Source organism: Schistocerca serialis, chromosome 3 (assembly GCF_023864345.2).
Source record: "Schistocerca serialis cubense isolate TAMUIC-IGC-003099 chromosome 3, iqSchSeri2.2, whole genome shotgun sequence".
Lineage (NCBI taxonomy): Eukaryota > Metazoa > Arthropoda > Insecta > Orthoptera > Acrididae > Schistocerca > Schistocerca serialis.
Genome location: NC_064640.1, coordinates 321,555,090 through 321,577,823, shown reverse-complemented (window position 1 = coordinate 321,577,823; position 22,734 = coordinate 321,555,090). Strand labels below are relative to the sequence as shown.

Genomic DNA, 22,734 nt, shown 5'->3' with positions numbered 1-22,734 from the left:
GATGCTGACTGCAGGGCATCATTTGAAAGGGCGCAGTTGTGGACTCTCACCCACGGCTTCCAGTTTTCAGCCACCAAGACTCACGTCATGCTCTTCTGTTGCCATTGTACTGTTCATCGCCTATCAGAACTCTACCTCAACAACCAATTACTCAATGTGGTGGAGACATACTGTTTTATGGGACTGGTCTTCAATGCTTAGCTGATGTGGTTTCCCCATTTTCCCCATCTTCACCAGCTTAAGCGAAGGTGCTGGCTACAACTTAATACACTTCGCTGCCTCAGTAACACCAGCTGGGGTGCAGACTGAACTACTCTTCTGCAGCTTTACAAAGCCTGATCCTGTCCCATCTTGGTTATGGAAGTTTGATGTATGGTTTGGCATCACGCTGAGCATCGCAGTGACTGGACCCATACACCATTGTGGGTCTGACTTGCAACAGAAGCCTTTCGAACTAGCACTGTGAACAGCCTACTTGCAGAGGCTGGGGTCCCTCCAGTATGCATCAGGCACCAACAACAGCTACTCTGTTTTGCTGTACATGTTCACAGCTCCCCTAAGCATCCAAACAACTCTGTCCTTTTTCCTAGTAGAGAGATCCACCTCCCACTACAGAAACCCAGAACTGGGATCACAGTTGCTGTTAGACTAGTGTCTCTGCTCTGAATTCCAACTTCCCTCAGTGTCACCTCTTGTCAGAGAGCAGTTGCATATGCCCCCATGTTGTGTACTCCGATCTCGGATCTGTCTCGATGTATCCTTTGGACCAAAAGATTCAGTTAAGCCTATGATGTTCACCTGTTCCTGGCTGTCTTTGAGGCTTTTCTGGGTTTGGAATTTGTATGCACTGACACCTCATTGGTTGATGGGTGAACCGATTTTGCGTACACACATGCAAGGCACAATGAACTACGCTTTCTGCCAAATGGATGCAGTGTCTTCAGTGCTGTATTAGTGACTGTCAAATGAACCCTTAGCTATGCTCGTTCTTGCACTGGCAAGATGCTTGTGATCTGCAGCAACTCACTGAACAGCCTTCAGGCTATAGACTAGTTCAACCTTTGTCACCCATTAGTCATGACTATCCAGGATCTTCTTTCTGGCCTCCATCAAACTGGACGGTCTTCAACTGCATTCTGGGCTTTGTTTAAACCCCTGGACATGTTGGGATATCAGAAAATGAACATTCCAAGCACTTGGCAAAGTTAACCACCAGGATGCTGATTTTGTAAATGAGTGTCCCAGAACAGTCAACTCTGCGCCATAAATTGTTGGCAGTCTGAAACTCATAATGATCCGCCTTGGACTTATCAAACAAACTGAGGGCTATAAAAGAGACCATGACCACGTGGCAGTGTTCTCTCACTTCTTGCTGTGAATCCACTGTTCTTCATTGGCTATGTGTGGACCACACTTGGCTGACCCATGGCCACAGTCTGACGTGATAACCCACCTTATTGCCGATGTGGTGCCCACCTGAAGGTGGCCCACATCCTACTAGACTGTCCAGATCTGGCTGCTTTGCAGCGATGTCTTAACCTTCCTGACACGCTACCTCCAGTGCTAGCAGACGACACCAAGGCCTCTGACCTGGTTTTACATCTCACCTGTGAAGATGGTTTCTACTTCTCGCTGTGAGGAGGGGCACTTTGATCTCATTGACTACCTGAAGGGTTGGAGGGGCACACCTCGCCTGCTGTTGCCGAGGGGACCCATGCCACGGCGGCCCTTGCCTGGTAGTCTCGCCTAGCCTCTACCCTACCCACCTCTTTATTCTCCTTATTCTTTTATGTTTACCATTTTTAACGTTTTATCGTTCTTCAAATTTTATCATTTTGTCTGTGCTTCTTGTTTACTTGGGGTAACAGATGGTGAGAGGGTGTTGGTGGTATGCAGAGGGTGTCTCTCCCATTGCCTACCATGCTCCAGGGCCTTCAGCTGCATTCTGGGCTGAGTGACTCATCCACCTTACCCGATCTCACTCCCATCCTACTTCTCCTTGATTTTATATGTCTTAATGTATCTTGTTTACAATTGGGCTTCCCAGGATTTGCCTTTTATATCCTCCTCCTTAGGATTATCCCTGGTTCAATACATATAGGATGAAGGTGCTGGTGATGACCTTGCAGTTTATTCCCTTTGACTCCAACAGCCAGCCAGCCAACCAACCAAACCAACCAACCAACCAACCAACCAACCAACCAGTAGAGGCTGATGAAGCAGTTTATTTTGTGAATATTCTTGTTCTACTTCCAGTCATAGATAATACAGAAATCCATTTCAGCCCTCAGAAAGAGGAGCTTTGTTCAATACTGAATGACCACTTCAATTAAATGGAAAATAGGCTGTGTGTCCTGAAAGGTATTTGTGTTGATTTGTATTTTACAAAAACACAGCAGAATTTTTCCCCTCCCAAAGATATTTAAAATAAAGTGAGTCAAAGCTTAGTTTTATCCACCGTTGTGTGTGATACCCTTTGGTAAAATACGATCTATAACATTTCCTGGTTCTTCAACCTTATGCCAAATTAACGTGTGAGATATATTACAAGTGTGCTACTGCTACTCATTTCTACAGAGATACATCCTGGTTAACACAATAATCTTAACTCAAGTCAGGTCTCCAATCCACATCTTCCCTCAGATATATCTTTCTTAGATCAACACCGCTTGTGATACCTAATTCTTTCATTGTACACTACTTTTAGTCCCCCCTTACACCACAAAATTTATTCTAAGTTCTTTGTTGCAAGCATTCAACTTTGAAATAACTTACAACTTGTTTACCCAGTTTCAAAATTAAGCTAATGTATTATTTCTTTGATAATCATAGCTCTCCATTGTCTACATTGAGCCTATTCAAACCACAATCTGCAGTATCAATATTGGTACCCAAAATCTTATACACAGTGTAACTCCCTGCATATATAAATCTCCCTCTCGCTACCCCTTATATTTTTTTATGGTAAAAACGTGTGTTTATGCTGCAAAAAGTAAAATTGTCAGGTCCAGTGTAAGAGATACCCTTGAATGCTCTCATCTAGCAAGGCTAAACAACCTAATAAAAAAATATCTAAAAAGTCAATGGAACAATTTCTTAAAGAAAGTAAAATAGTAAGTACATTTCAGAGTGCTATCTACTGATATTAGCCACATACTCGTGAAAAGTATTGGTTCATTGTTATAGTACCATTAGGAATACACACATCTGAAACTTTCTGCTATGTAAATTTTATGTTATTAGACATTTTGTTGAGGTCTGATTTTGATGATCCTCAAAATTACCATTTTAACGTATGGAGTCATGTATTATAATTAAAATGTGTAACTTTTAAATTTATTAATAAAATATAGGGACTGTCATGTTTCTGGAAATATTCTGAGTTCATGGCTGACCCTGTGTCTCTATTTGCAGGAGAGTGCATTAGATGTGGTGAACATTCCCCTCCCTGATGGCTGGATAGAAAGCTATGATGAGCAGCTGGATCTCCCTTGTTACATCCATGAGAAGTCAGGCGAGAAGGTATTTATGACAAATAGCTTAAGAACTCCCTCTTTGATTTATGAGACACATTTTGTATTAATTTTTAGTTAAACTGTGATGCAATTCTATGAAGTTTGTGTCTGTTGAACTGCTCTAAAATGTCTGGTTAGAGTCAAGCCACAAAGCTTTTGTGTTCAGTTTGTAGAGAATGTGCTGAAGAGGCAAGAAGACCACCTTAATCTCTCTAATTTGTTCGTGTGTGTAAGGGGGGGTGGGGGGTGGAAGGAGGGAAACACAAACCTGTGTGTGCGCTGTTTGGTTTGCGCACAGTTGTTTTTCAGGTCTATTTTTCTTTGAAAGCAGACTGCTTTTGGTTAGTCTTACTGTTACTGTGTGAAAAAGTATTAAATGCAAACTGATATCTGTAAACATTCATTTTATTAATACTGTGCTATGCATTTTGAGTTTTAAACAATTTTCTTCACATGGTAAATAGTATCTACAGCATTTATAATGGCATCTGGGTAATGTTTGTTTCGTGTCATAGCAGGACATTCTAAAATTATTTAGTAATTCTGTGAACTCATTGAAATTACTGTCAAATTGTTTTGCTCTTATCAATATTAGTTATTACTATGGCGTAGGAGAACCTCAGGATGATAGGATACAGACACAAACGGTGATGAGCCTAGAGTAGTTCCAATACCAGAATTACAGGTAAACAGTAGAGAAGCTGTCCAAAAGAAGAAAAGTCCATAACAAGGATCTGATAATTGCTGTAGTGAGAAGATGTAGATAGCATTTCCTTTAAACCCAAAACTGGCTGTTAGCTGCAAAGTACTCCCCAACTCTTTGTATGCATATCACCAGTAGAGGCATTACCCACAAGACATGATGAGAGCAGCAGTTATGGTCACGTTCAGTTGTTGTGTGCAAATAGCTGCTAGATCTGTATCGCTATTTGACAGGGGTACCAACTTCATTTTCCTTTTACCGTACCATAAAGATGGAAATAGTCAGAAATCATGACTGTAAATGACAATGACGACAAGGACTAGGAGCTGCTGCTGCTGCTGCTGCTGCTGAGGTTCTCACCAGAGGGTCCTGCAGGGAAAGTAAACTGCAACAATTGTGAAGGGCACCAGAGGTACAGGCAGGGGTTGAAGTGAAGGCAATGGCTGTGTTCCCATTGAGGTCCAAACCAGCTGTCATATGTCATTGTAGTAGAGAGGGTGTTGGTGGTTGGCAGTAGTAACTAAGTTCTGGTTGCCTTACAGACCATTGTTTTGTGTGTGTGTAATATAGAAGCAAGTGTTAGATGACTTTCTTGAGATGAACAGTTACATGATGGCATTAGGTAGTTACCACACTGAGCATGTTGTGAATTAAGTACTTCAAATAGTGACAAAATATCTCTGGAACACTGGCAATTCCAAATCAAATAAGCGGTTGTATTGATAATAAGTAATTGTGTATTGCAATCACAGTTGCAGTGTATCGTGATTACCAACTTCCACCATTGGAGGCCATTTTGAAACCATCTCAGCATGGTTACAGTGTGATATGTCATCTTTGACGCCATGTATAGCTACCTCCACATTAAAATTTAAAAACATAAAAAAAGTGGTAGAGTTCAAAAGGCATATAAGATACCATGAAGTTCTAAGTTTCTTCATTGAGAGGCAATTGTTGGTTGGCGTCTGCCAATATACATGGTGTGCGTAATGACTTTCTCTGATTACAAAATAATATTTCTAAGGAATTGTTCTAGATACAACAATGTGGTTTGTAGCAAATGGTAGCTTAACTCGTAAAGTTTTTTTTTTTTTTGCTACCCTTCTACATGTATTCCATATGTTGCCCATAGAATATCTAGGCAATACTCACTTCCTCTCCATGTCTTTGCCACCATTTCTTCCATCACCACCTCTTCAGCATCTCTTGTTTTGCCGTAAGAGGAACTGATGAGCTGAATTATCCTTAACTTAACTCTACAAAAAATCAAGAGGGGTTTGTCTAATGAAGGGGTGGCATGATGTTAGACCATCTCTACTGATCTACCTGTCCAGAAATATTTCGTCCAAGAACTTCAAAACAATATATGTCGAGTATGGCGGTGCACTGTCTTGTTGAAACATTATCCATGGTCTGTAAGTGAGGTGTAACGTAAAGTAGCAACCTGTCCAGAAAAACTGTTGTAATGGTAGGCTCAGTAAAAAAGAAAAATCAAAAATTGTATTGTGCTTCAAGCCACATCCATCACATTCACTTTTGGGCTGCCCTTGATCTGCTGTACCATAATGCCGTTTGTGGGTTCTCCGACTCCCAGATCTGGACATCATGACCGTTTACTTTCCCAGAGATGTGAAAAGTCACTTCATCAGATAAAGCTACTTTATTAAGGTACTCATCCTCTTCACTGGTTCATTTCATTAGATTTCTAGCAAACACTGCATATCTGGGCCTATCATATGGCTGCAAAGCTGGCAGGAGCTGCACTTTGTAATCGTGGAAATGCAGCTGTTTGTGTAAAATACTCACCACAGTGTTCTGTGGTATGCCTGTTTCTCTGGAAATGTGAAGGATCGATTTCCTACTACTGCATTTGAAATGCTGTATGTACGGTGTCAGCAGTATTGTCACTCAATCCAGGTCTGCTGCTTCCTACCTTGTCACCAGTACTGCTAGTCTCTTTAAACTGCTGATACTATCCTTTGACACCCGTCACATGTGGCAGGTCTTGACCTTAGGCACTTTGGAACTGCTTCTGATACGTTGTAGGCGACTGTGTTTCATGAAACCATGAAACACGTACTTTGTCCTGCATGGATGCCGTAGTGACAGCAGCACTCCTAAATTTCACTGCCTGTAACAAGAAAGAAGGAAAGAAATTGGATGCTATCATAGCACGTGCAGAAGTATATCCATAAAAACTTAAACTACCATTTGCAACGAACTGCATAGCTGTACCTAAAACAGTTCCTTAGAAAAAAATGTTTGTAATAAGGGAAAACCTTATGCTCATGCTATGTTTTTGAGAAATATTGGCCTCTAGATAGTTTGGCCATTAATTTCTCTGGACAGGGAGCTGGTAAGTGTCTGTCTAAGATGTATTGTTTAGTATGGGTAGAAATCACCAAAATAATTATGATCCATTGGGTTTGCAAATTTAGACCAAGAGTGTAGTGATGACATGTTGTTCTTGTAGTCTGTCTACCTTCATTTGTAGCTAATCCTGTAAGGTTATCAGAGTTGATCTTAAGGTGTACAGGAATATGATAATGCAGATTATTTCATTGTATCAGGGAGTACAACTTCTGAATCAACTTGCCATAGGTAAGAGAAATATGGTGTAGGAACATTCTCTAGTAAAAATTTCAATCCCAGAGGCAGGTAGGCACATGACATGGTGTGTGCACTTGCATGTCCACGTAAACATCAGTTTCATGTTTCATGAATCCTTTGTGTGATAAATTGTAATGCTATGGAGCAAGTCATTTTACATTCTTATTACACCTTCATGAGTAAATATGGCTACATACTGACCATTTACCTTTTTTTAAATACAGTTATTAGTTAGTAATTCGTACCCGTCATCTTTTACACATTATAAAAATGGATAGTTTTCTAGAGAATAGAATTTGGTGGCAAGAGAAACTTTTCATTATATCGATGTGTGTGTGTGTGTGTGTGTGTGTGTGTGTGTGTGTGTGTGTGTGTGTGTGTGTTTTAATGCCATAGTATGGTATTTTTTATTGTTGCTGACAATAGCCAGAATAACACAAAGTTAACGTTAATGCCCTATTTCTGCGTAGAACCAGAGTACGGGGAAACAACAGAGGAAGGTCACTGATAGGTGGTGCAATAGCACTGTGGTGTGGGGGACAATTGGCAGACTGCTGTTGTGAGTCATGATGGCATGAGTGTTAATCTTGTGCAGTTTATGAACAATGTGCATAGACTGAGTGAAGACTGCTGGCAGCTGGCACAAATAGTGGTGCCAAATTGTTTGGAACGCAGGACATGCCAGTGGTTTTATGTGATGCTAGTGAGAAATAAAAACTGGTAGTGTATATCATTGGTGGGGTAGAAAGACACAGTGTATGGCGTTGGTGGTGATTGGTGATAAGTTTGAGATTCATAGTGATGATGAAGCAAACGTCTTGTCCTAAGAACTGGCTGATCAATGGAGATGCATGTTTTGATATTGATCTTCCTCATGTCTGCAGCTTGTGGTGATGTTGCTGTATTTTCTAGTTGAACGTGGCAGTGCCATTTGCTTTAAAAAACAATAATTAGAACTCAGAAACATTAATTTCTGGTGTAATGAGAAATATGGTGGTGTCAGCTTTAAGCGATACCAAATTCTTGGCTCTTATGCTAGCCAATAAAAGTTGGAAACTGCCTGCTTTGTTTTTCAGTGAGTGAAGTATGGGTATCTTCAGATGTCAAGTGTCATCCTCATGTTTGAAATTTGGGATTGGATTGGATTGTTTGGGGGAAGAGACCAAACAGCGAGGTCATCGGTCTCATCGGATTAGGGAAGGACGGGAAAGGAAGTTGGCCATGCTCTTTCAAAGGAACCATCCTGGCATTTGCCTGGAGCTATTTAGGGAAATCACGGAAAGCCTAAATCAGGATGGCCGGATGCGGGATTGAACCATAGTCCTCCCGAATGCTGAAATTTGGGGTCCCAGTGCTTGGGTATCAAGTTTTTGACATCCAGGGGTGGTCCAAGTTTTCTACAATGAAATAATGGCATACAGCATTTTTCTGGCTTTATTCTGCATTACATACTCTACTTCAGTCTACATATAAAGATGTACAAATGTACTGTTTGATCATGGTATAGGTCACCTGTGTTGTTGTTGTTGTTGTTGGTTGGTTTCGGGCACGGATGCATTAACACATTGCAAGAGGCTCACTTGAAAATTCTATGTTAGCTGAAATTGATCTGTAGGTCATAGCAATGTAGATTTTCCATCGAGATTCAGACAGCTTCTTCTTTTAAGGAGCACAAATGCTGAATGTTGATTGAAAGTTCTAAACGAAATAACACAGCTCCCTCTGTAGATGGCATGGACATGCTCTGCATTGTTGGGTTTGTTGAAATGATGCAATGTTAATTCAGTGATAGGTGATGGTGTCCCATGGTATCTAGACATCCATAATAATTTTGTTGCATGTTCTGGTGATGGTCCCCAGTGTCCATGTTCTTCAGATTTCTATGTATAAGTAGCACTAAAAAAGAAATGAGCCTGAGGCATAATTACAGAAACCAGTACCTGTATGTTAGAAGTACTGACCCTGGCTGTTAAGAAACTTGTCCCACTGTGACACAAGGCGGTGAATGGCTGTCTCATAAAATTCCTGGGGCTGCAATGATAACCAGTTCTGCAAGTACAGCTGGATGTCGTTGTCCGAGGTGAATCGTTTGCCCCTCAGAGCCTTTTTAAGGGGACCAAAAATGGCGTAATCACAGGGAGAGGGGTCCAGACAGTATGGAGGGTGACCGAGAACCTCCCGTTTGAATTTCTGCAGGAGTGCCGTGATTGTGTTGGCCGTATGAGGCTTTGCATCGTTGTGTAGCAGAGTGATCTCATGGGTGAGATTGCCTGGTTGTTTTGATTTGATCACTTGGTGAAGGGGGGGGCAAGATTTGCGAGTAACGTTGGGCATTCACTGTTGTCCTGTGCTGCAGGAAGTGAATCAGAAGGGAGCCATCATGGTCAAAGAAGAACGCCAGTATAACCTTTCTTGCACTCATGTGGACGGCAACGTCCAGCTGTATGTGCCGAACTGGTTAACATTGCAGCCCTGGGAATTTTTTGAGACACCCATTCACCACCTTGTGTCACAGTGGGACAAGTGTCCAACAGCCAGGGTCAATACTTCTAACATACAGGTACTGGTTTCTGTAATTATGCCTCCGGCTCGTTTCTTCTTGAATGCCCATTATACAAATCATTATTGAATCTTAAACCTGGAACTCTCATTATGCAGTACCCAAGTGGATGGACTCCATGAGGCAGATTTATTGCAGTAACCTACATGGCTGATAACCTTGTACAAATTCTTACCATTTATTACAGTAGTTTGAGCTGTGCTCAAAAAATTGCAAACATACCATCTTTTGACTTTGCTGAGACTGTCTTTAACATGTGGTTTTTGTGTCCAAAACCTGAGCATTCCATTATCTGTGACTAACAACCTTGTTGGTCTGTGTGTGAAAAGAACTTCTGTTACTGGCCACAGGCTGCCATCCACTTGTGGTAAATGTCATGGAAAATGTCAGGAAAAATTTGAATCCATCAGGATTGTAGAAAAGGATCCACAAATCCAGTTATTTATTTTTGGTGGTTTCAAGAACAGTGGGACTGGACCAGTGAGGGGTGGGGCCATGTTTTCTTCTTGAATGGGAATAGAATAAAACTGAATAGTGTTTCTTGATGTACCCTCATATGGTGAGAGGTGGAAGCACACAATGCTCCCATGGATGTGGTCATTTTGGAAGTCCAGGTGTTATGGTGCGGGGAGGCATAACATTGTGTGGTTGTACTGACCTCCAAATCTTTGAACACAGTACACTCACAGTCTATATTATTGTGACACTGTTCTCCTCCCCAATGTACATTTGGCGTTGAATTCATTTTTTTGGGTGGAAACCTCTTGCTAAAGCCATAAAACCTGAACTGTGGAACAATGCAGGAAAGTCATTTGGTCAGATGAGTCCTGTTCTACACTTTTTCCAACTGCTAGCTTTGCTAGGTCGTATTATTGCCAAAGGTTACATGAACATTTTAGCTGATCAGATCCATTCCATGATACAGTGTTTGTTCCTCTGTGGTGGTGCTGTGTTCCAAGAATACAGGGTTCCTGTTCACACAGTTTGCATCACCCAGGGCTGGTTTTGTGAGCATGAGGATGAATTTTCGCATCTCCCCTGGCCACCACAATCACCAGATCTTAATATTATCGAGCCTTTGAGGTCTGCTTTGGGGAGAAAGGTGTGTGATCACTATCCACCTCAATACTCGTTATCTGAACGTGCCATTATTGTGCACGAAGAGTGTTATAAGATTCCCTTGAAACCATACATGGCCTGTATTTATCAGTTACGAGATGACTGGAAGTTGTTTCCAATGCCAACAGTTTTTGCGAACACTATTAAGCATTGTAATGTGCTGTTTTTTTTGGTGTTTCCAAATTTTTGACCACCCCCGGAAGGGTACCAGATAACAAAAACATTATTATTTTCTGTCTGCAGTATAGTTGGAAGAACAAATTTATAATTTTTTGGTAAATTTGGAATATACAGGTCATGAAATTCAGTATGCAGACTGTCACCACAAGTGGCAATAAAGGTTCTAACTGAGCTAGGCATCTAATTGAACTTCGCTTGACTGACAGGTCCAGTTATGACATTCTCTGCTGCTTCAGCTTTATGCCAAAGTTCATCAATTGTAGTGGCTGGCAAGTGGTGATGTGCCAGTCTCCCAACAACCCATGACCAGATGTTTTCAGTAACATGGACAAGTTGCAGTCCTCTGTCATCTTGTTTAATGATAATGCCACAGACATGCCAGAGACAGGACTGTGTGAACCAGAGGTATTCATGTTGCATACCCAGTGACTCTCTGTACCATCACACCAGGTGCTGGGGACATATGGCAGTGATGAATGTGATCTAGCAATGTTCATTCTCTTCGGAGTCTCCACATGCAGGAACATCCATTGCTATGCCATATGCAGAATCAGGACTCATTTGAAAAGAACACATTGTGCCACTCGTGTGTGATGTTGCAGTTGGATACACTTCTGTCAGCAAGTTTATATCTGCTGCAATGTCAAGGGAAGCCATAACAATGGTTGTTGTGCTGGCAGTTCATGGTGCTTCTGATGGCATTGCACTGTCCATGTAAATTATTTTCTTTGCTGCTAGCAAGCTTAATTCCTGACTCACGGTATGTGACATGGCTGTGAGATACTGCACAGGGCAGCGAATGGTGCCTGTCTTATGGGGCACTAGTTGCAGGTTATTGTTGAGATCATGAATGACATTGAGTATGAATGTCCTGAACTCATTAATTCCATATATACACAATATTTGTGTGATCCCAACCAACAAGAGAAGCAATCTTGTGGGGCAATACTCATAAACCTCAGTCTCTATGGACCACAATCCTACTGCTGTTGAATTCAGATACATGCTGGTAGACATTTCTCCTGCATGCATGAGGCAGACACAATCATCTGACAATGTATGATTGACATTCCAATGTGATTTCTGAATAAGGAACCTCTGAATAAGAAACCCACTGGCATAGTCCTTACTTTTATTAATTGTAGATGACGTACTTTGTGGGGTTGTGCAGAAATGCTAATTTTTCGTATATTGAGGTACGAACTGCACTATATCCAATTTGGTGTTTGTTGTATGCTGTCTTCAGGCTACTGAAATTTTAACCATAAGTATATAAAGAATTTTCTGTGGAAGAAAGAACAGTGTCCAAACAAACAAACAATGAAAACATGGCTGTTACAGTAACGTGAAATAATTGTGCAGCAAATAAAATATTCAGCATTTGTTCCTAAAAGTGACAAGAATTATCACATCTGTTTTTACATACCAATTTTTGTAATGGCAACAACAACTGTCACACTGTAAGCAATACCTGAAAAAGACAAATAATTAAATAAAAAATTAAATAAAAAAAATTAAAGTCACGTAACTAAAGCAAAATCAGTTTTATGTGAAAGCAGCACAAACACAGTTTAATAATCTCTAACGCCTGGTTTAACAATCATGAAAGGAGGTTCGGTATAAGGAAGAGACCATGAGACATGAGAAAGTTTCTGATAGATTTATATAATGCTAAGATAGATATTTAAAAAGAAAAAAAACATATTTTAACTGCAAAACACTGTGACCTTAATTTATGGGTTATGAACTGCAGATTAAAACTGAAGAAATTATGGAATGGTAGGAAAATAAGGAGACGGGACATGGATAATGTGGTGTCACTGCCAGACACCACACATGCTAGGTGGTAGTTTTAAATCGGCTGCGGTCCATTAGTACATGTCGGACCCGCGTGTCGCCACTGTGTGATCGCAGACCGAGCGCCACCACAAGGCAGGTCTCGAGATATGGACTAGCACTCGCCCCAGTTGTAAGGACGACTTTCCTAGCGACTCCACTGACAAAGCCTCGCTCCTTTGCCGAGCAGATAGTTAGAATAGCTTTCAGCCAAGTCCACAGCTACGACCTAGCAAGGCACCATTAGCCTTACATAGCAATTGATACTTATCGTATAAAGCATGTCTCATCAAGAACGATGTATACAACAAGGATGGATTAAAGTTAAGTATTCCAAAAGCTACGTACTTTTCTTTATAGCATTCATTACGTATCCTGTTTCAGACCTCACGCCATCCTTCGTGTGTTTATAGCGTGCATTGCGGTCCCCTCAAATCACACTGTGTCGGCACTTCTGTCGACACATCAGATAACATGAAAGAACCTGTGGTCATTGATAGTTCAAAGAGTGTGTTACCCAAATATTGACTGTAATCAGCAAAAGAAATACAATAGAAGACTAATGGGTTGCTGAGATAAATAATCAGTGGAAAAGATCAAATAGGTAGAAATTCTTGGATAACATATGGAATATTGAATTTAATTGACAAAGGGAGAAACTTAAATGTGAAGAGGGGGAAAAAGGAGTAAATACGTTAAAAAATTTAACAAGACAACTGGAGTAGATGACTTCCCCTCAGAATTATTGAGAACCTTGGGAAGACCAACTAGGGCAGAACTTACCACCTGGTATGCAAGATGTATGAGACAGGCAAAATACCCTCAGGCTTTGTGAGTAACACAGGGTGTTCCTTTCAAACCTCAGACATTTCAAAGGCCCAGGGAAAAAAGTACAGTAGATACTTTTATGATAATGAAATTGCACCATGTGCTAGACCACTGTTAGTCAACCTGGTCCCTGGCACCCACTAGTGGGCATTCCAACTTTCACAGTGGGCTGGGCTGGGGTTAAAGATATTTTCATTATATTTTCATAAAATTTTGATGTAATATAAAGTTACTTCCCTATTTTATAAATCTCCAATAATGTGGAGCTGGTGAGTGGTTAGAAAATTTTACTATGTAACTAAAAGAGATACAAAAATGGTTGGTAGGTAGTAAAGGTTGACTACCCCTGTAATAGAGCGTCTCAAAGAATTTGTATTCTCATGTCAGATGTGCCAAATGCTGTCATGCTGTGCAGCATGATTGTATGCAGTACAGATAGTACTCTTCGGCATTGGCTCCTTACTTAGTTTGTGTTTATCCCAAATCTCTCTCCCGGCACAAAGTCTCAAGCAACTGGAAAAAAGTGCAGGTGACTCCTGTGTATAAGAAGGGTAAAAGAATGGACCTGTAAAATTACAGACCAGTATCCTTAACATCAGTTTGCTGCAGGATTCTTGAACATTATATCAGTTTGAATATAATAAATTTCCTTGACATGGAAAAGCATCCATCCACAAATCAGCACGGTTTCAGAAAGCATGGCTTGTGTGAAACTGAGCTTGCCCCTTTGTCACAATATAGCCTGCAAACTGGATGAATGGCAACAGGCAGATTCCATATTCCTAGATTGCCCAAAAGCATTTGACATGTTGTTCCACTGAAGACTGGCAATGAAGGTATGAGTGTATGGAATAGGTGTCCAGATAAATGAGTGGCTTGAAGACTTGTTAAGCAACAGTAACCAATATGTTGTGCTCAATGGCGAGTGGTCATCAGAGAGAATGGTGTCATCAGGAGTGCCCCAGGGAAGTGTGACAGGACTGCTGTTATTTTCTGTACACACAAATGATCTGGTGGACAGGGTGAGCAGCAGTCTGCAACAGTATGCTGACGATGCTATGGTGTATGGGAAGGTCTCATTTTTGAGTAATTGTAGGAGACTACAAGATAACTTAGACAAAATTTCTAGTTGGTGTGATGAATGGCAGTTAGTTCTGAATGTATAAAAATGTAAGTTGATGCGAATGAATAGAAAAAACAAACCCACAATGATCAAATACAGCATTGGTAGTGTGATGCTTGACACATTCACATCGATTAAATATGTAGACGTAACATTCCAAAGTGATATGAAATGAAACGAGCATGTAAGGATTGTAGTAGGGAAGGCAAGTGGTAGAGTTTGGTTCATTTGGAGAATTTTAGGAAAGTATGGTTCATCTGCAAAGACGCCACGTACAGGACACTACTGCGACCCAGTCTTGAATACTGCTCGAATGTTCCCCATTCTTGATTAGTGCACGAGTGTTCATTATCTGCAACAGGTGATTAAAGGAAGACATCAAAGCAATTCAGAGGCTGGCTGCTAGGTATGTTACTGATAGATTCAAATGCAACACAAATATTAAGGAGATACTTCAGGGACTCAAATGGGAATGCCTGAAGAAAAAAGTTGTTCTTTTCAAGGAACAATTTTGAGAAAATTTAGAGAACCGCTCTTTGAAGCTGATTGCAGACCAATTCTACTGCCTCCGACATACATTTCGCATAAGTACGACAAAGATAAGATAAATTAGGGCTCATAGGGAGGCATATAGATAGTCATTTCCTCCATGCTTCTTTGCGAGTAGAACAGGAAAGGAAATGAACAGTGGTGGTATGGGTACCTTCCCGTCACAGACCAAATGGTGGCTTGCAGAGCATGTATGTAATGTAGAATATGGCGAGTCCACAGTAGGACACGTAAGTAGTAGTGTTATGTGCAGGAACAAAATCGCCAATTCCTATGGAAAGAAATTATCGTATGATGTATGGATGTGATTCACCTCATGTGAAAACAATTAAGGAATCGTATCGTAAGTTCCTCGTAACTGCAAGTTTTCTGATACATCCTAGCAGTGCACATCATTGTGTTTTGGAAGAGACAGTGAAGGACATGAGATGAGTGTTTCTCAAAAGCCCGCATAAGTCAGTTCTGAAGGCATCTAGGCATTTCAATGTACCCCGAGCAACATTACATCACATAGTACACCAGCATCTTCATTTTGATGCTTACAATATCTGATGCCAAACTACAAACCATGCTGACACCAGTTTTCTACAGCATATTGACATGAATACCACCTACCTGGAAATATGTTTGTTCTTAGATGAGGCAACATTTCGAGTATCAGGAGCGGTTAATTGGTGTAATGTTTGGATTTGGGATTGAGAATGACCACATGATATCGTTGAACGTGTTCATGATAGCCCTAAACTGTACATCTGGTGTGGGCTAATGCGCGACACAGTTGTTGGACTGTTCTTCTTTCCAGAAAATGGTGAATGGGCCAGTGTACCTGGACTGGTGGGAGCAGTTTGTATACGCTCAGAGACAAGACTTGAAACCCAACATATTTCAACAAGATGGAGCTCCGTCACGTTGGTCAAGTGCTGTTCCGGAGTTGCTGCATATGAAATTTCCCAGTCACTGGATTTGGTGAGAAACACCCATTAGTGGCCACCATGTGCCCCGGACGTTACTCTGCTGGATTTATTCTTGTGGGACTTTGTGAAGGACTGCGTGTATGTGATAAAAGTGGATGATATTCATATGTTCAGATGTTTTGTCACTGATGCGATTGCGGCAGTGACAGTGGACATATTACAAAGAACATGGCAAGAAATTTAATAGAGAATCGGTATTCTTTGTGCTACAAATGGTTCACGTGTAGAAGTGTACTGAGGATTATCAAATAAATTCATTGAGATTCTCTAGCATATGGTGCAGTTTTATTATCATATTATCTATTGAAGTTGTTTCCCTGGGCCTTTGCAGTGTGGGGGGTTTGAAAAGTATACTCTGTTTAATGGTTCTGTTTCCAAAGGAAGCAGGTGCCAACAGTGTGACTACTGCTCATTCATCAGTTGAGCAAAGCATAGCTACAAAATATTAACATGAATTATTTGGAGAAGAATGTTGGTAGAACTTGACCTTGATGAAGTTGAATATTGGCAGACCTACATTAATTGCATTTGTAGATTTATGAGGGCTTGCTGAAAAGTAATTCCTCTGAATTTTTTGTTTGAGGTCTCTTAAAGCATTTTTAATAAAACAAACTTTATTAACATTCTACATCTTTATTCTTCGTGCCTACCTATTTGCAGCCCCCCTGCCACTAGAGGGCTCAGAGTTGTAGTCTGTGTAACATGGAAGTGTGTATTGTAACTACATCACTGCATGACAAACAGCGTGCTGTAATCAAGTTTCGAATTCGAAGAGTTCGTTCACACATGGAGCACCCTCTCCTTCAGCATGACAATATCAGACCACTTATGAGCACTGTGACATCTGTAACAATCAGATGCCTTGGGTTCACTGTCATTGATCACCCTCCATACAGTCCCAACATGGCACCATCTGATTTTCATCTGTTTCCAAAACTTAAAAAACACCTTTGAGGACTTCACTTTGATAGTGGTGAAGCGGTGCAAGCAGAGGTAACATTGTGGCTCCATCAACAACGTCAAATATTCTACAGTGATGGTCTTACAACACAGACTACAGTTACAAGAGTCAAAGAAGATAAAAGGGAGGCAGTAGTTGAGAAGTAGGAGGCAGGGTCCAGTGAGGGAGACCAAAGAGCAATTTGGGAAGGGAATTAAGATTCAGACACAACAAACAGAAGTTTTGGGATTTGCCAATGACGTAATTCTGTTAGTGAAGCCAAAGCACTGAGAAGAACTGAATGGATAGTGCCTTGGAAATAGGATTTTTATGATCATCAACAAAAATAAAATGAGGATAATGATATGCAGTCGAATTGGAAATGAAGAAATAATTCGCCAAAAGTATTAGAATATGTGCGCTGTTAGGATAGAAAAGTAGCTGGTGATGACAAGTAGAGAATGCGGACTGGCCATAGCAAAGAAAGCGTTTATGAAAAGAGGAATTTGTTAATATCGAATAAGTCTCGGAAGACATTAGTCTGGAATATAATAGTTTCCGTTATGATTATTAGTTCAGACAATAAGGGAATAGAAGCTTTTGAAATGTGGTGCTATAGAAGAATACTGAAGATTAGTTATATAGATCGAATAGCAAAAGAGGAAGGGGTACTGCAATAAGCTGTACGCAGGCTATTTTACCGTGGACAACAGTATCTAACTAGTCGTTCGACGGAGAACAGCTGCTACAAATATCGAGGTGAAAAGTCTTAAGAGCCTGTTGATTACCGTAAGAGAGCGCCATCTTCGAGCAGCGCTTTTAGCGCAACAGGGTAAGACCAAAAATCTGCTCATACTATGTTCGAGTCGCGTCATCTTCTTCCTAAAATTGCACGAAAGACTTACGTCTCGACAATGAATCAAAGGAACAATGATAAAGATAATGGTAATTCGAGTAATTGATTTGCAAAAAGGAATCTTATCGAAATAACCAATTTATCGATAAATTCATGAGCTTATCGCAGTGAACTAACTACTTCAAATAATATGCAATACATTTTGATTGTTCTGGAGCATCGGTAGAAAGCAGTTGTGTTCCCTATTCGTTGGAATGGCCCGGGGTAGCCTGCTTACTTAACTGCTGTATTGCAGACCGCTTGGTTTCGATACCAGAAGTTATCGAGTTATTAATCAACAGTTCGTAACCGCACAGGACACACGCTCGAAACCGTACATCGCAAACATGCGTTTATTGTGTTCTTGAAACGGGGCCGTTTCCAGAACAGTCAGCAGATATTGAGAAAGCAACATACGAGTGTCTGGTGGACGATTAGTGGGGAAAAAAATGACGTGACTCGATCGCACTACCGGAACTTTTCGGCACTTATCGATTTTAGGGGGACAAAATTCTCGAAAATATTTTTCTCACTTTTTGATCAGTTACACTATGTTGATCACGAAGATGTTGTTTATTTTCATCCCCGATAAAAACATTTTAATATATCAAGAGAATGAAATTTTTTTTCCTCATTTTTTGACCGGACCATGAATATGTTATTTGCAAACATCATTCAAGCTAAATCGTACCACATCAAAGCACTCTGATAAAATCGCCTCATTCACTTTACACTAAGTCAAATAACAGTGTAGTTAAGTGTTAGTTCGGTGTTTGTTCTGTGCGTTTGTTCTACTAACTCGTAATGACTAGAATTTTCCCTGATTTGACCGAATTTCGTATGGTAAATTTGTTATTTTGTTGGTGTAATGTTACATTTTGATTAAATGACAATATGTTGTTTTACTGTTTCAAAACTGATGAAAAATGTCATATTCGTGATCAGCATAGTCAAATTGACGATAATCGGTAAAAAATTAAAGATTTCATGGGTGTCCCCCGAAACTCGATAAGTGCCAAATTTTCTAGTCTGCCACCTTAGGCGGTTGCGCAATGCGTGTGCTCGATGCTTGGCATTTAAAAGGATCGTAAAACACCCAAGCGCGATTTCTCGAAAGCATTTGAGAAGCGTATACTAAAACAGCATTTGTTAAATGTAAGTACAAATTACAATCGTGCGAAACGTGAGCTAAATGGGTGACACATTGTGCGTATGCTTCCTTTGTAGGCGAAGTTCTTAGCTCCTGGTCTAGTGGCTGCCTCTGGATCACGGGGTTCTGGGTTCGATTCCCCGGGTGGATTGGTGATTTTATCCGCCCGGGGACAGGGTGTTTGTGTTGTTCTCGTCATTTTATCATCATCATCATTCGTGACAGTGGCTAGATTGGACTGTGAAAGAAGATAGACTGTGTAAAAGTTGTGACTTTGTCTGGGCGCCGATGACCGTGCAGTTGAGCGCCCCACAAACCATTCATCATCGCGGTAGGCTAAAGAAACGAACGTAGTATTTTTTATCAACACACAGTAATTGCTAGCAGTTGTGCACAGATGACTGGTTCACTCCGCTTTGGCTCTCAGCAAGACCTTTGTTTGATTAACGGAAAATTCCAAGGACATAAATATTGTATTGTGCGGAATAGTGAGAACTGCGAGTTGGCAACAAAAATCCTTGCACGCAACACAGTACTAAAAGTCTGTTTTTCGTGATTCTTTGAGAAAACGCGTCGGAACGATGCCATCCTTTTTTCCCCCTTTGAGAAAATGGCATTAAAGTGTGTGTTTGCTGAAACAGTGGCTCACAAATAAATGTGTCACGTAGCGGATACATAACATCCAGCGTCTTTCTGCCTCGTGCGAAATGGGATACGCAAACAGTCGGCTGGAGCATATGCGTTCAGTGTGTACTCGTGATGGAGCGAGATGTAAACAGTCAAAGCTTAACCGTTCGCGCTCAACAGCGGAGCTACACATACGCCTGTTATATGCAGCTTTCTTGACAAGATTATTCATCTGAGAGTTGTGGATTCTTCATGGAACTGCCTTGCTATTTATCTGAAGGAATTTGGATTTACTATGGACTACTAGTTTCTGAATGATTGAGATCTGAACTCCGCTTTCCCCGAATATGCATCCATTATCTCAATGTCTGCAACACATTGCATAGCAAGTTTAAGTACTGACCCAAAAGCAGACCAAGAGTTCTTGCGTTAACTTGCAATAGCGGTAAGTCCTCTTTATCGTGGGAGAGATATAAAATTGGAGATTAGTTCCGGAAATCTGATGCGAAGACAAAGCCGCAATCCATTCAGTGTTATTTGTCCTGTTGCCCTATAAATTCTGACTTGCCGAGTGAACATTGTTGATGCCGTTCTTTCTCTACTCTCTTTACCGTTTCACACTCAATTTTTACGGTAATTAATATCCGATTCTGTACATTGCTTTCATTATTGCTCTTTTGGAATTTAAAAGTATTTCTGAACACAGGTGTGTGTTCAGGTGTTTTACTGATGGTTTCATCGTCCATGATGTATGTTCTCACAGGATTTCTATCCATGTTCCTGTGAGACTTCTCCATCACGCCCTTCTACATTCGTTGTTTCGCATCTTTCTGTGCATGCTGCGTCTTGCTGCTTCATCATCGGTTTCTGCTGTATATTTCTCTCCGCGTTAAATATCCACAACGTATGTTTACTCTCATTCATACTTTCTCGAAACTCTGTCGGTGGTTGCTTTCGTTTCTGACAACCTCGGATTTTTCGTCAATTGCTTAGTTCACGTACAGGCAGTCATTATCACACTATGGTTGGTTTGTACAGGTATATTTGAATTTTGCCTGTGTTACATTTTATGTCCCAGCTGTCGAAAACCTTAACGTTCTTTTAGCCTGTGCGTGCTACCGTTCGTAGATATGTAACTGTGTACAGTGTCGTGTTTACAGCACGTTCTTTGATGAAGTTAATGCAATTTCATCGATTTCTAAACTTTGGTAGCCGACAGTTCTCAAAGTTACCATTTCCTTCCGCCTCTACATCTACATCAATAGTCCGTAAGCCACCTGGCGGCGTGTTGCGGATGGTACTTCTGGTACCATTAACTGATTCCCCCCCCCTTTTCCTGTTCTATTCACAAATGACGCGTGGGAACAGCAGTTGTCGGTAAGTCTCTGTGGTAGCTCTAATTTCACGAATTTTCTCGTTGTGGTTATTTCGTGAAACGTACAGACATGTTCAAATTATGAGACTAAAGACATTTTTTCCAAAATTTTGCATTTATTACACATCTACATCGACTAACAGAGAAGTACAGTCAATACTTTGCATGCATGCCTTTGTTCTTAATGAACACTTTCATCCTGTTTGGCATAGTTTTGATTAGCTTTTCACATGCCATTTTAATAGCATTGTTATGATACCAGATTTCCTCTAGTTTCTCCATGACATGTTGTTTGATGGTTATTGTAAATTTCCTTATCCTCTGTTTCACAATAGCCCATCCATTTTCAATTGGGTTCATATCAGGGCTGTTCCCTGGCCAGGGCAACACTTTGTTGATTTTCTTCCAAGTACTTGGGAACACTTTTGGCTTTGTGGCAAGGTGCCCCATCATGCATAAAAATGGAATCTTTATTAGGAAGCCACTCGTTTATTTGGGGGAAAAGTTCCTTTTCAAGGATTTCTTTATATTGTTCTTGCGTCATTGTCCCTTCAACAATGTGTGATCTGCCAGCACCTTTCATGAACATCACACTCCAGACCATAACAGATGTTGGATGCTTCACACATTGCTGCACACACACACACACACACACACACACACTGTTCTCCAGGTCTGTGACGGACATATTGGCTGCTTTCTTCCATCACAGTGAATACAGATTCATCACTGAACCTTACTTGAAGCATGTGTACAAAATTGCAAGTTAGAGAAGTTGGGAATAGTAGCATAGGAGACCTCAACAGTCCCAAAATTCAAATGTGCATCTCTTCAGTATCAATAAAATATCACAATTTCAAACCAAAACTTTTAACTTTAGAGATCAGGTCCACTTAATTTACCATATCATTGCACATACCTTAGTCCTGTCCTCACCTGTCCACTCCTGAAAATGTTTATCCCACTGCAATCTTTTGGTTTTCATGACAAGTGTGATTTTCTGTTTTTCCCTTGGTCGACATGCCTTAAACCATATTCAAACAGCCTCCTCCTCACTGTCACAGGTGAAACTTCAACACTCAAACCTTTCAGCTGACGGTTCACGTCTGTAGATGTAATTTTATGGTTTATTGTTGACATGTTTGTAAGTTTTCTCATTGTTCTAGGACTGATTTTTCTTTTACGTCTACATCTTTCTTTCCTGTTTGTCTTGTATTCACCACCTTTATGCACTGAAAGTTTGATTCTGCTGACATTTTTCTGTGATATCCTCATTATGTCAGCAATTTCTTGCTGTGTATAACAATTTTTTAGCAAGAAGTGCTACCACAGCCAGAACTTTCCCAGTTGAAACATCTTTTGTCTTCCCCATAATCTCACTTTCTTTGGAAACTCCACGATTTATTCCTATACCCCTAAAAACATGCAAGTTCACAAGCTATATAATGTCTCGTTAATGTAAAATAACAAGTTGAAGTACATCACAGAAACATAAAACGTTACTGTAAACACAGTTTCAAAGCATGTAAACAGACAGTTGCTTGGAAGGGAATTTTTGTGGCATCAATCAAACCATTAAAACAAATCAGTTATTCACTTTTCTCTCGTATTTTTACATCAGAAAACTTAGAGAGTATCAAAAATAATCGTTTAATCTAATAATTTGACAACGTCTGTATGTGGGTAGAAGTAATATGTTGTTCGACTCCCACCGGAAAGTAGTGTATTGAAATTTAAGATAGTAAACATC

At 40.5% G+C, this 22,734-nt stretch overlaps 1 protein-coding gene and 1 long non-coding RNA gene across 2 annotated transcripts in view; one reads left to right on the top strand and one right to left on the bottom strand.

The window, feature by feature from the left end:
- The window catches only part of LOC126470130 (rho GTPase-activating protein 12-like), a 232,867-nt gene that overhangs the window by 30,007 nt on the left and 180,126 nt on the right, over nt 1–22,734 (top strand). The window contains exon 3 of the mRNA XM_050097745.1: nt 3,415–3,522. Coding sequence (XP_049953702.1) covers nt 3,415–3,522 — 108 coding nt within the window. The remainder of the gene's footprint in view (nt 1–3,414; nt 3,523–22,734) is intronic.
- The window catches only part of LOC126470134 (uncharacterized), a 45,758-nt gene continuing 26,961 nt past the window's right edge, over nt 3,938–22,734 (bottom strand). The window contains exons 2-3 of the long non-coding RNA XR_007586135.1: nt 12,114–12,158; nt 3,938–6,349 (exon numbers count right to left, since the gene is read on the bottom strand). This is a non-coding gene — a long non-coding RNA (uncharacterized LOC126470134). The remainder of the gene's footprint in view (nt 6,350–12,113; nt 12,159–22,734) is intronic.